The following is a 14688-nucleotide window of genomic DNA, read 5'->3' on the forward strand; positions in this document are numbered from 1 at the left end:
ATGTACATTCATGTTTGGTGAATCAAAGACTCTTCTGGGAAAAGAATTAAAGTAAACAAATAAAACTTTTTACAGTTGCTTATTAACTACTCTTTCACCTTCCATTATGCTTTTTCACTCTCTCTGCTTTCCCTAGAGCAAAGCACTTGGTATGTAACTGTTTTAACAGACTCCTTGTCAGCCCTCAAAAATATAAGCAATGTTTCTTAAAAGCCCATGTTTTCTAAGGCCACTAGAAGAAAATCTGCCAAAAAATTTGTAGTTGATGTCTTCGTCGGTTGTTGTGAAATAGCACTATAATCTCGTGTTTCCATCAAGGCTGAAATTGGCATCTTCTACCTCAGGTCCTAACAAGATGAGAACGCGTGTCACTGCGTCCCTCCATGTGAACACGGAGATCTCTGCTCTGCATGCGGATCCCAGCATGGTTTCCAGTGACGTTCACAACGACGAGGAACTCTGAGTGTAATCTCTTATGATAAGAGTGTCATATTTGGGAGACGATGGTATACAGAGGGCTGATTCAGACACTGGCGAGTTGGGGGTCGTACTCCCCGAGTCCACTGAGTCTCTGAAAGGGGACGGCGGGGTGAGAGCCACCAGCTCCTCCAGGTCTGGCTTGCCGGCCGCCGCCTCGGGACCTGCCGCTGGGGTCTCCGGAGTAGCGCCCCCTGCCGGTGAGGCTCCCCCTGCGGGCTGCGTGCCACCAGTGACCTCTATAGCGGGCAGAGGCTGGATTTCGGCGAACGTGGTCATGGTCGTGGGCAGTTGGATCTCTTTGGGGATCAGGTAGGACGAGCAGAGAGGAGCGCCCACTCCGGGGCCAGGAGCAGCGGTGGACAGCATCATGGAATTGAGCTCACTGATATTGGCGGTGAAGCGAGTCACCACGCTGCTGATCTGCTCCATGAGCGAGCCCTGCGAGGAGCTGCTGCGCGCTGCGGGCTCCGAATGCAGCGAGGGCACGTCGTCTTCCGTGCGGCTGGCCGAGCCCGCGCGGTGGCTCAGCGTGCTGATGGGCGACGGCGAGCGCGGCCGCGCTGGCGCAGGGAACTGCTCTTCCGCCTCCGCCACGTCGTACAGCGCCTTGGCACCCGCGTCTGGGGGCTCAGCCCCTGCAGGGCTAGCGCTAGCACAGCTCGAGCCACCCACGCCCCCAGACGCCCCTGGGCCCGCGCTGCCCGCGCCGGTGCCCAGCCCGCGGCTCTCCGTGCTCTTGGGGAAGGGCTTGATGACGGCCGTTTGGTTGGGGTTCTCTTTCTTGTTGATGTGGACCGACAGCCGCTGCCATAGGTGCTGTCCCCTACTCTTCTCGTTCTGGGCCCATGTGACAGATTTTCCATTAGAGCTGTTGAGAGAAAGAGAAGAGAGATGACTCAGCGAGGTCTGAAGGGGTCTTCCAGGTGGCTTCCCCAATGGTGGGTGATTGTGGGGACTGAGAAGGAAGGGCTTTTCCTATTCTTTCAAGAAATGACACATCAAAGGACATCATGGAAAGAGGCCTTTGAAAGTGTCCTTGGTTTTCTTCTGGGTTAAAGGCTGCTTTATTTTATCTGGCCTTTAGCTGTATCACTATCATGAACATGTGTCAGATGGGATAGAAAGCTGCAGGAGCATTTTTCAGGATTCTCTGCCCACCCTTGAATACAACAGTTGTTTATGCTGCAAATCCAGAAACCAGGGTTTGTAGTATTGTAGTTGTGTGCAGGAGTGCCTGTTACAGGGTAAGGTTTCCCTAGAGTTAGATGGAGGGGACATTATAACTACAATCTAAACTCACAGTCTCAAGAGGGGAGAAGGGTAGTGAGAGAATCAGGGTTTACCAGGAAGTAGTATGGTTCAAATTCAAATTTTATAGTGCAGTTTTATATTTATAACAAGGTATTTCTATCTGAACTTAAGATTTTGAACTTGGTTTTATTTAGGTTGGCTTATTTGCTGGAAAATAATTAATTAGAAATTCTCTACTTCACATAAATTCTCACATTCTTTTTAAGCTTAAAACTTGAATTCCACGTGGAAGAGTGAAATGCATCGCTATGGCACCTATGATAGAGATTTCCAGTTTTGACCTTGATGAGTGTCATCTGACAAGGCCTTTCTCCCTGTATTCTTTCCCAAATAGTCCTTTTTGTTCTCCAACCTTGGCTGTGAAAGTTACTCTGATGAAGGTGTAGTTGGTTCCCATTCTCAAAGTCTGCACCCTTACCACCCCAACCTGACACAACCACCTCAAAAACTGTTCTTCATCAGGAATATCATGTCCCTGACCTGCAGGGACATCACATGGAAAAAGCTTGATGTGAATCCATGTCATGAATTACATGCAAGATTTCTGTGACTAGGGGATCTGTTACCTTTAATGCAGACATCTATATTTTAGGAGTTGTGACCAAGAGATAGCCTGGGGCAGTTTGAGAAGAATGGTGAAAAATGTAGTTTTATTGTATTAATTATACATAAGACTCACCTAGGGTGTTTTTCAAAATTGCCAGATCAGCCATGCCCCTGCCAAGAGATTCTGATTGTCTGAATTGGGTTTTAAGCATCTATGCTTTTTATCAGAACTCTTGTTCTGTGCCCCCTTCCCCAAGGTGACTGATGCTGGTGTTTCCCTGAGGAACTCTGACAGAAAGCTATCCTTTGTTCTAGGCTGTCATCTCTCCATTGCCAAGCAGGGGTCTAAACCCTGTTTGGAGCCCACTTGCTTTGAGGTTGCCTGATTGCACCTGCCAGATCCACTCTGCCTGAGACACTTGCTCCTTTTGATACAGACCACTGTCTCTATAGCCCTTTTAACAACATTCTTCTTGACTTTCCTATACTGCTTGCTTCTTCATCTGTCCCTTTTTACTTTGTGGTATTCCTTTTTCTACTACTTCCTGTGAAATCTCATTTCATTTAATTTGCTCTATATATTACAACCTAATGTCCTTCAGAATTCTGGAATGTGAGATGTTTCTCACCACCCCCACTCACTTTTCTGGAAAGGATGAATGAAATCATTTCCAGGTTTGGAGGTTGCTATGCATCTATAGTAGCCGAAAGGGTACTGCCAAATGCTTGACTTTCCTTTCTAGCACTGTCTCAGGATTTGTTTTTTCCATTTTGTATTAACCTGACCTGCTACCTTTTAAGTTTTCAATTCATTACTTTTCTTTTTCCCAGGTGACCACTAACTTCTGCATCATGGCACAGAAGAAATGGGCCAAATTATTCATGGGATTTGATTGAGAGGATGGTTGCCAACTACTCACTTTCTCTGCTACCTGCAGGTAAGAAACAGCCATTTTGGGAAGAGCAATTAGTCTTTCAGGTCACTGAGGCCTCTTTTAATACAAAGCATAGGCTAGAAACCAGAAGCATAACTGGATTTATTCAAGCAAGCTTTACCCTAGAGATGCTTTTGCTTTCAGCAGAGCAGTTTTGTAACATTTACTTTTAAAAGTCTTTCTCTTTCATTCTCTCTTGAATGCTTTTAGATTACTATGATGGAACATAACTTTGGATGTTAACAGTGACAGTCTTTGGACTCACACATAGTCATGCCTCAAACTATAACAGTATACAGAAAAACTTTTTGGTGAATAAGTGAAAAGAGAACCATCCTCACAAGTTTTGAACAAAATAGTTACATCTAATTTTCTGGTTGTGCCTCTGCACACAGTGCCCATGGCCTTGAGGGAGAAAGAGCACAAGAGCATCTGAATAGACATAGAAGACATCAGAGAAATGGACTCCAAATCAGAGCACTTCATTTCATTCTGTAGAACATTATAGATTTTTTCCCCAAAGCAAACAAGAATTCATAAGAAAAAGAAAAACCTACTCATGATGTTAGTTAGCTCTTTATTAGTGAAATGTAGGTTTTATGAAGTCAGTTCTTATCTTATTCAATGACAACAAAATCTTACTAAGACTTTTATAGATGAGTAGGATTTTTCAGCTAACAGGGCCATGTGTGGTGCTGTGGAAAGTGTAATGGACAAGAGATACTGGATTCTAATTCTGGATCTGCCATCCTGGGTGTTTGAAAAGAATAATCTCTAAGCTTCAGCAAGGAGCAGACAATGATTCAATTGGCAAAAGTTATTTTAAGGATTCAGTGAAACAACTCAGGGATATAGTAAGGAGAATGTGTCTAAGAATGTTCAGTTTTTGTGTTCAATGTGAATACAACATGTCAGTAAATAAAAGCAATATACTCAATGCCATTTTGAGCCCCAGTAAAAGAGAAAGAATTAATGGAAAAATAAAATACATGGTAAAGCTATAAAATCTTTCCAGTTGTTTCTCCTTACTTAACCAATTTTAACAAATATTTGAATCCCTGGTCTTTCATCCTCTTTTTCTTACGTTTCTGATTGGTTCCATCTGTTCCCACTAAATTCCATGTTATTCTCTTCTTGAAATGCTTTTTCATTGTGCTCCCTTTTCTCTTCTACTTTCTTTTTTGCTTAGACACAGAATATTTATTTACTTTCACATTTCACTTTAATTTTCTTGAAGAAAGCTCTCCTTAACTGAGACCTTGATTAGGCTGACTTCCATTTCTATAGCCATTTAGGCATTTGATAACTCTGGGTCATATGTGTGTCGCATCTGCCAGATGGGCATCACAAAGGCACAGGTTTGTTATGTCCATAAAACCCAATGTGTGTGTTGCCTAGAACACTGCACACACTCAAAACTATATTGGGGCCAATAATTGAATGGATAAATGCATTTCATTTTTAAAATTTCATATTTTTTCTGTTAGAAATGAAGTTTCAAAGATGATTTAATATTAATTTTGTTTTATGGGTTTATTTACTTTGTATATCACTTTCTTTAAATCAGTAGTACTCAGTGTATCCAGATAAAAGATATTTCATCAATTAAATATGGTCTTGATATCTACAATGAAAATCATGAATACTTTTTTCATTCATCGCTGTGTGTGTGTGTGTGTGCGCGCACACACGTGAGTGAAATTTCTCAGTGATGAAGCTTAATGAAGCAATATGGATAGTAAAAGGGAAATACAACCTAAATGGTGGGTCTAAGAGCAGACCCTGATTAATGCTGGGCAAATCATTTAGCACTTTTGAGATTCCTTATGGCTAAAAGTGGAAGAAATGAATATCCATTGCCCAACTCACATGATTTTTTGGAGGCTCTACTAGATACATACATAAGAGGGTTCTCAATAAAGTATAGCAGTTCTGCAAGCTCAAGAAATTATTCATTATTGTGAAATCTTCCACTCAGTGGAGATGAGATATTGAGTTTATTATTTAGGCTGAGGATTTTTTTTTTTTTCAGCAGCAGGATTACATGTTTATTCTAGTGGCTTCAGGAAAACAAAAGAAAGGAAATTTTTCTTTACCTCTCCATAGATTTTACCTTTCTCCACTGCATATATTGGTTGTTAGAAAATCAGTGGAGGAAAGAGGAGTGGAAGAGAGAAGGACAAGACAAAATGGTTTGCTACATATAGGAAGAAACCCCAAAATGCTTCCACTATTTTCCAGGTACCATTAACCCTTTCTCAGACATAATAATACTGTGCAATGTGATGTCTTCTCTTTTGTGATAATTTGCTCCTTACTTTTGAATAAAAAAATAAGCAGTGTATCAATAATGTTGAGTGTTTATCAACTTTTTTGTTTTCTTGGTTTTTTTTTTGTTTACATTTCAGGTCTGCAAAAATGACAACTTCTACCTTGAGAAGTTTCCACTTCTTCTTTCCTTCAGTATAGGCACTTAAATAATTTATTAATTTCCAGCAGGCTCTAAATGTCAGCTTAATGGTTTCTCTACTTATTGCCCCAATATGAAGAAATTAGAGCATTTTGCCACAACATGACATCATTAGAGGCAAACATTAATAGAGAGAGAAGTTGACCGTCAAAAAACTTTGTGGAATTTATAATTATTTTATTCAAATGATTATTGAATAAACTGTGTAGTGTTTATTCTTCAGAACATGTTTAGGGTTGTATGAACAGTATATAAGCAATTAAAATTCTTCTATGTTACTGAATTTTATAAAAAGATAAAGCTAAACAACACTTTTTTTATTTTTTGTTGCATGGTCTAAGTTATGAAGTTCCTTCATAACTTAAATAGTTGCAGGGCATCAGAAAACTCTGAGTAATCAAACATGCCCTCCAAAAGTTAATAAGTATTTTTTATTAAAAATGGTCTTCATTACTGAGCCTCTCTTGTTTGGGTATTTTGATTTGAAGGGTAGCCAGGAGGGAGATGTATGATTATGAGTTTTCTAAGATTAAAATATTTGATAAATAAAAAAACTTGAAATGTTGTTAGAACATAGCAACTGCTGCCTGCAAAATGACATAGGAAAAAATTAAGTGAATGAAAGAACTTCATAATTTAAGAATATTATAAACTGAAATTTTTCAGTGGTGATTCCATTTTTTTGGTTAGTTTTCTTAGAGTTTTGTATACATATATTTTACTTTATAATTTGACTTGAATTACAAAGTATGGTGATACATTTTTTAAAGAACACTAAAGAATTTGATAGCGTTTATTTTCAGACATTTTAAAGTAGGTGAACAAATTTCTTTGTAACCTTTGCCCAAAACCTGACATCTAGGGGCTGGGGTTGTGTGGCTCAATGGTACAGCGCTTGCCTAGCACGGGTGAGGCAATGGGTTTGAACTTCAGCACCACATAAAAATAAATAAAATAAAACCTGATATCTTGATTTTGAAAATTATACTGAGAAACACACTATAACATGTAAGAAAGTAGCAGAATTATCTATATAAATTTCCTCAGTTACACTATATAAAGAGCTGTCTGTTGACAGAAACAAGTTAAATGGCCATGGCGATGTATGCATTAGAAATGTTTGCATAGAGAAAAACACTTAGGTGAAAGGAAATGAAATCAAGGACTAATTACCTAATACAGATAGAGGAATCCAAGCAATCCACCTTGTGTTTACACAGTGCTTTATAAAGTGTGTTTGGGAATGCTCTGATTGTAAAAGATAGGTAGGAACAACATCTTTATCAACCTTTTTAAGGATGAGAAAACCAAAGCACAGTGAGATTGGGCAATTTGCCCGAAACAGTTACAGAGTTAACAAATGGCAAAGTGAGACTAATGCCATCTCCTGATTTAAAATTACAATTTACACTGTCCATACTTTCTTTTTGAAGTTAGACCTCCTTAATCCACAGAAGAAAAACCTCAGATGATATCTGGAGATGATATGTGTTTAAACTAGGTAAGCCAGTCATTTTATTTATAGTTCTCTTGCCCGATGTTTCTGGACTTCTTAATCATACGCTTACTCATATGCTTAAGAAAGCACTCTACATCTTTTTGTGGCCATTAAATCAAATAGCACAAGTTCATTAGGTAACAGTGTTTGTCAGAGATAATGATTGGATGTCTCAATGATGGAGGCACTTGAAGCCTACAACCATATAAATTAATATTATTTGACAGTTCTCAGCCTTTTTTTCTCTTTCATGCTGTAATACAATAAAAAACACTTTTTCCCCTGGATGGTTCTAATTCTCTCATTTTGTCTCTGATTCATTTTAGAATTCCAATAATATGTTTTTTGGATAACTTTATATCTGTACTATTTTGAAAATTTTGTCATTTAAACTAATGTTAACAACAAATAATATGTGATAGCTTTGCAAACGATTTTTATTCATCAATGCTTTTTAATACTGTGAATGAAAATTACTGATGTATGAGACAGCTCTCAAGGAGGGTAAGATGAAGTTAAAGAGAGAAGACAGGTGCGGAAGGCTAACATTATTAGGTGTTCACAGTATTTTGACGGAGAGGTTGTTTCTCCTTTCCTTATGACATTGAAAGGAGGAAGCAGATGGACAGGTGGAAGAATGATAAAAACAGGGAAATTGAAGGATGGCAGTGAAGCATGCAAACAAGGAATCAGTTCATTGGGCTCTAACAGGGGACAGATCAGGAGGGAGTCAAAATTTCATAAGAGGGGAAAACCATTTCTAGCAGGAGTGGTCAGAGAAAGGTACCTTCCAACAGGGGACAGCATGCATCCAGGCTTTGAATAATTGATAGATGATGGTGATGTACAAAAAGAGTGATAGACATCGCCCTCCATGAAGGATAGCAATGACAGTGACAAAAATCCACAAGGAATGTTCAAGAGAGAAAACCCACTAGGTTCAAGAAGATAACCATGGGCCTGGTTTGATTATGGGTATATAGTAGATGCTAAAGTATTGGAAGGTACAGGATAGACTATGTTGTCTTCTATAAAAATTCTTGCTATTACACTACTCCCAATCTATAAAGATCTACTTTTCCCTTGTCTCTTTCTCTATTTGAATAATCCCTTAATAATAACCCTGTGTTTCTCCTCAGTGTCTGGAATGCATACATGGTTGAATATATTAGACCACAAAAGTAGGCTGATTATTAGATATGAATAAAACCTACATTCTTGATAAATAAATGAAGAAATAACCATGTCTTCTTTTTGTTATTCCTCAGCCATTGAAATTCTGTTATTTAATGTTTATATTTTTGATCATTAGCTCAGCAGACAATTAGGATGCAGGCACAATGCCATCATCTTTGTAAACATTCAACTAGCTTCATCCATGGATGCTATTTCCCATCTAACTCTAGTCCTGATCCTCCTTCAGGAAAATGTTAAGGCCAAATTTATATATATATATTTAAGTTAATTAGTTCTTTGGAGATTGAGGAATAGGGAAAATTATCTTAGGCAAAATAGTGCAATCTAGGGAAGATTAAAGAGGTTGTTCTGATAATATAGGGATACAATGTTAAGATGCTAATGAGTGTGCCAAAAATGAGGATGGAAAGAATGAACCAATAGGAAAACTACTGTGAAAGAAAAGACATTTGTTTTTGACCATTGGGTTTTTATTGTTGATATTAGAGGAATCCAGAGAAACTTGCCACTGGGGAAAGAAGTTTCAAGGAAAGATTTCCAAATAAAGTGGGGCTTAATGAGGTGTATATACTGGGGATGTTAAAATAATACAGAATAACAAAATTCATTTAATTTATTATGCATTGAAAATATGACAAAGTCATTAATTCTGTATGCCAAATCCCATGAAGCCCTTCCCTCAGCCCTATGAGATGGATTTTCATCTTTGTCTTAGTAGCAGTGGCTGCACACTTTTAAAATTGCCCCAGAAAATAATTCTTACCAGACCTTTAATCACCAATAAAATGATTGTGCAAGGAGGATCACTCACCCCTGTGGTAACTCATTTTTGGTTTAAAAGCCTTTTGGAAATGTTACATGTCCATCCTGGGTGGGTTATTAAAGTGCCTAATGGCACGAGTACTGGGCTACCTCCTCCAAGAGTGCTCATAAAGAGAACTCATTTTAACAAAGAAGAATGTGACATAGGAGCAGGTGTTAAGCTTGGGCATTTTGTTGAGTCATTGCAGCATTTTCTTTCCTAAATTAAGCTCTTTCCTTTAATTCATAATTCAGTTATCTGAACTCAAAGCTTAAAACTAAGCTACCCCTTATCCTAAATTTTGAGTTCTAGTCTTTAGTATAAGTGTTCCAATTAAGACTAGAAGGAGTTTTAGTTTATTTGTGTTTTTCCCAAAACAGAAATGATCGTTTTCCAGCCATCGTTATAAAGTCTCAGATTACAATTTACTGAGAAAGAACAAGATACAGATGTTTTATATCTGTGGGCCTGTGCAGCCAGGAAAACTATGTGGAGGAATTCAGCTCCATTTAAACCTTGCATAAAAGATGGAAATGAATTGGTGGCAAAGAAGGGTCCCAAAAGAATAATAGCTCCCATTTGAATAAAACTTTGTTGCTCATAAGGTGTATTTACCTATATTATCATATTTGACATTTACAACAGCTTTCTGATATGGCACTTTTCAAATTGAATTATGTATTTAAAAATCAACTCTGCACCATATCTGGAGCACCCTAAAGATGGCAGCTTTGAGTATCTTCTGTACTCAGTGTGGGGCCAGGTGCAGAGCAGTTGGGCAGGGAGTTTCAGTGAATGAAGTTAATTCTACCATCTTGAATGTTTGGTATAGACAGGCATTAACTGATAGGTCATAGACAAATGTGAGTGGTGGGAACATGAAGTTTAGGGAATAATCCTATGGCAAAGGCCCACTGTGCTTACCCTCATGTTTTCACTTTTAAAAAGCAATTTACCTGCAGCACTGCCTGGCTTAAGTCCACAGGATATGTTACATTGCTCTGCAAACAACCTATTATCTGTAGGAGAACTGAAGGTCTGAAATGCTGATAAGAACAAAAGTTACCCTGAAGTGGGGAGGGGGGGGACTTTTGTGACACAGATAAGCGATCCCAGAACTCAGGGAAATAAGGATAATTGCCCCGAACTACAAAATTCCTAAGAACAGGTACAAATTAGAACCAGTCAGCATGAGTCAAAGTGATCTAGAGTTGTGATGGCAGTGGGGATTTGAAAGTCTGATGTTATCCTGATGTTGGTCAAAAGTTAAGAGATGGATCTGGGCAACTCAGGAAACTTCCCAGGGACTCTCAATAAAACTGCATGGCAGGAGAGCCACACTATTCCTCTCTTTTCTAAGAAAACCTACTCTCTTCCTTGAGCGTGTCCTCTTTCTCCCTTTCCTATCCCTTCTCATCAACTCATGCCTGTTATTCTGAACAACATGTATGAAATCTTCCCAGTGTGATAGCAAGAATCAGAGGTTGGCGGGGTTCATTACTACCTCAGTATCATGGAAGCCACAGCCCTATAAAACTAACCTGCATTATAGATGTGAAAACTTAGGTTATGGAACTAAACCAAGTTACCCAAGTCAAAATAAATGACAGAGCAGTGCTCCAAAATGAATCCAAGGAATATGAAGTACAACAGTAAAAAAAAAAGGTTAGGTATAGAAAGCCTATTTCATCTCTCCTTGAATTTCCAGTATGAGACACACTGACTTAGGCATAAGTGATGAATAAATGTTTTAAAAATAAATAAACTTGAGTTGAATCAGTTCAAAATGACTCATGACACATGGAAGTAGATGAAATGATCAATTTAAATTTTTAGAGCACTCCGTTTTGTTACATTGACTTTTGCCTATATTTTAGATTACGCACCTAATATGAATACAACAATGGGAATAAGTGGACCCAACTGCAAGATATTATCTATATCTTGAGGTGAGACTAAAAGTAGAAAGCATCCTTCAAAATTCACACATTCTTCTCTTAATGCAGACAAGTTTGAACTTGCTGATTATTTGGCAGGCTGCTTGCTCCCTTTTTGGCTTGGCACTTGTTATATCAGAAATTATTTTGATTTTCTTCTTCCTCTTCACAGGAAATCAGAAGCTATAATCTATTGTGTCAAATAAAGTATATTTTCTCTTTTTTAAAACAGGAAATCATAAGATATAAATTTGTTGTTTCAAATAAAGCAAAAGTATATTTTCTCTTTTTTAAAACAGGAAATCATAAGATATTAATCTGTTGTTTCAAATAAAGCAAATACAAATATACAAATAGTCATATATATATATATATATATGACTACTGAGTTATTTACAAAAACTCTGTGTGTGTATGCACATGTGTTTGTGTGTGTGAAATATTTGCCAAATACATATTTGACAGTGGAGGGAAGCAGCCTCAAGAAGGTTTTGATCAGCTCTTCTGTTTCTCAATTTAAAGGGTGCTAGGCAAGAAGATGCTTGAACAGAGATTGAGACAGAGGGTCATTTGCTTTTCATAGGCTGAAGAGATGATTGCCAAATTTAATAACACATGAATGCAATATACTCTCAGTAATTAGTGATTCTTTTAGAAAAATAAGCAAAGGGAATTAGGGACTTGGTTTATGTTTGTGACACTTGGTAAAGTCAATGATTTCTAACTTCAGCTAGACTGAGATTTTGCCATCTTGTGAAAGATTTCTTTGGGAAATTGCTTTAATATTTCAAGGATTTATTATAAGATATATATATATATATATATATATATACATATATATATATGTATATATATATATATATATATATATATGAATGACAACAGATGACTTGAATAAATGGCTACAGGATCAATTAGGTTAAACAAAATAAAATTAATTTCTCAAGACTTATTATGTAAGAATTCACTGAGAGTCTCTTAAGGGCAGATAGCATGTGGTGTGGGCTCTGCTATTGTCATCCCTACTGGCTTCCCTGCTTCCCACCCACCCTGCACCTTGTCTAGTGTTCCTTAGAATAGTTTGTGAAATTTTCTTCTTGGAATTCTTGAAATGTGATCTTGTAACTGTGTGTCATGTTACTTCTCCTTTTCTCTCCTCTCCAAATCTAGCCTATATTATCCAGATCACAGATTGAATATCTCAATGTAACCATTTCTCCTACAGTCTCTATTAGACTTTTTTTTCTTTATTAAGAAAATAAGTATCTTTAGGATGGAGATTATCATTATCGTGTCCTTCTCTGAATATACCATGGTCCTTAAAACATTGCTGCCTACCTACAGAAAGGTTCTTGTTCTTTTATTGACTGGTTGATTGACTGAAAGAATGGACCCAGAGCAGTTTTGAATTCAGAAAACATAAGTGAACAAGATTAATTTTTTTTTTTGCCTGAAAAATCTCAAGGTTAGTGAGAAGATACAGGCAACTACACAGTATGAGACAAAAATACAAAATACTTCATAATTATGAAACCGGACAGAGATAAGATACAGTATAAGACTTCTAGGAAGGTTTTACTAGTACTAGCCAACTTGACTCTGGGACAGTTACACCACACCTGAATTCACAGAGTCCTGTTTGTTCCACAGTTTCATCATAGTAAACTTAAGGCCCATGAGATACAGAGCAACATTCCAGGTGTACTGTGATTACTTGAGGTTCACTTTGTCCCTCCCTGGAACTGGATGTTCAGGGAAGGCAATTAGCAAAGGTGTGGGGACGTATAAGAAAGAAAGAATTGTCACATAATACTAAAAGCATCTATAAACATCTCATATGCATACAGTTATCCTTGTTCCCTCTCTTCAATTCCAGAGTAAGTAAATTAGGATTAACTTCTGCAACTCTGTAATACACTTTTTTTTTTCATAAAAGTTGTCTCCTTCACATATATTCTTTTAATCTTTAATTTAAACTTATTTCTCTTGTTTAAATGTCATTGTGTGTATATATGTGAACAAATTCATGTGTATTATATGAATAAATATGAAGCTAGAAAAAGTAAAAATGCAAAGGTCTTGTGAATTTTGGTCTATTTGTATGTCTCCAGGCCTTCTCTCTTCTTTAAGGGGAAAGTTGATTTAGAGTACTGAATGACTTCTCTTCCTCTCTCTCTCTCTCTCTCTCTCTCTCTCTCTCTGTGTGGGGGGGTATGTGTATGTGGTTTTATTGATTGCTAAGGACATGAGAAATTAGAAAGAAAGGATCATCTGTTCCCAATTAGCTTTGCTTATTCGTGGGATTGAAGTCATTACTTCAACAAAATGTTTTTAATTACAGCACACACCATTCCCTTCTTTCCTACCAGGATATATCAATGTAGTAAGTCTTGCCTTTACCTTTGCTTTATCCCCAAAATGTGAGGAAACAAAAGTTAAATGATGTCTTGCTATTAGAAAAGAAATTGGACCATTTCTGGAGTAGATATATTGAATTGGCTACCTTTGTAGATCTGAACCTGAGTCAAAGAAGCTTGGTCTGTTTGATCTGGGGTTCCTTTCACTTTGTATACCACTCTCTCTGTACCCCTACCCCCATTCTCAGTTAAGACAACCTTGAGCAAATCCAATCTCTGGAAGTTCAGATGTGAGCATTCTAAGCATTAACTAAACACTCCTAAGAACATTGCATGGTATAATCAAGACCTAATGCTTGCCACAAACAGCCCATGTTGTTTCCCAGATAAATGGATTGTTTTTAAATATCAGTTTATTGCTCTGACTAAATTGAAATGATCTAGGAAACTTGTTGAGGACAGATGCCTAGCTTACATCACTCATGATTTTTTCCTAGTATGTTTGATTGGCAGCCAGGTGTGCTAGGTTCAGAAACTCTAGTTTTAATCTTCAAATCAGAAGTTACTCTGCACAGAGCCCTGGAACTCTCACTTGATGCAATCTCTTTCACTTTGTCCACTTTACATCAATGCTGTCTGCCTGATTTTTCTGTCAGTTTTTCATACTTAAATTAACAGGAGTCCTTGCTAAGTTAGTCCCACAAACTGGTCCATTGAGGCCCATCTTCCAGATATTTTGACATCCTAAGACAGCTGTATAAAGGGACTGTTGCAGAAGGCCAATAGTATCCCAATGTGCACACATATGTGCTTGCAAGGGTACACACTCTCTCAGTGCTTTGTCTCTTCAAGCCATGAACAAAGTTGGCTAAATTTAGCCAGGGCTGTGATGAATGATCATTCAAATTATGTACGTTGCACTGTTCTGAGAACCATTTTCACAAGACTGTCTTGTGAATAGTTCCACAGCAGCTGTGCAATGCAGAGTTTCTTGGAAAAAATGAGTCATTATTTTGAAAAAAGGAAGGAGCCCACCACTGAGGAAGCAAACACATGTTTGGGGGTAAAATTTGAACAGGATTCAAATATTTTCTTGTTTTGCGGCTTGATGCTCTCAGCACATGCAAACAGCACATGTACACACTCTCTCCTGGC

At 37.8% G+C, this 14688-nt stretch overlaps 1 protein-coding gene and 1 long non-coding RNA gene across 4 annotated transcripts in view; one reads left to right on the forward strand and one right to left on the reverse strand.

The window, feature by feature from the left end:
- Positions 1-441: 441 nt before the first annotated feature.
- The window catches only part of Grm5 (glutamate metabotropic receptor 5), a 413823-nt gene continuing 399576 nt past the window's right edge, over positions 442-14688 (reverse strand). For 2 of the 3 annotated variants that reach the window (XM_077797672.1, XM_077797671.1), the window contains one exon: positions 442-1348. In XM_077797672.1, the coding sequence (XP_077653798.1) occupies positions 442-1348 (907 nt within the window). The remainder of the gene's footprint in view (positions 1349-14688) is intronic. The other variant, XM_077797673.1, reaches the window with a different exon arrangement.
- On the forward strand, positions 706-5901 carry LOC144254473 (uncharacterized). The gene is made up of 3 exons (XR_013343493.1): positions 706-789; positions 3169-3275; positions 5681-5901. It is a non-coding gene; the product is annotated as an uncharacterized LOC144254473 (long non-coding RNA).

This window comes from Urocitellus parryii, chromosome 4 (assembly GCF_045843805.1).
Source record: "Urocitellus parryii isolate mUroPar1 chromosome 4, mUroPar1.hap1, whole genome shotgun sequence".
Lineage (NCBI taxonomy): Eukaryota > Metazoa > Chordata > Mammalia > Rodentia > Sciuridae > Urocitellus > Urocitellus parryii.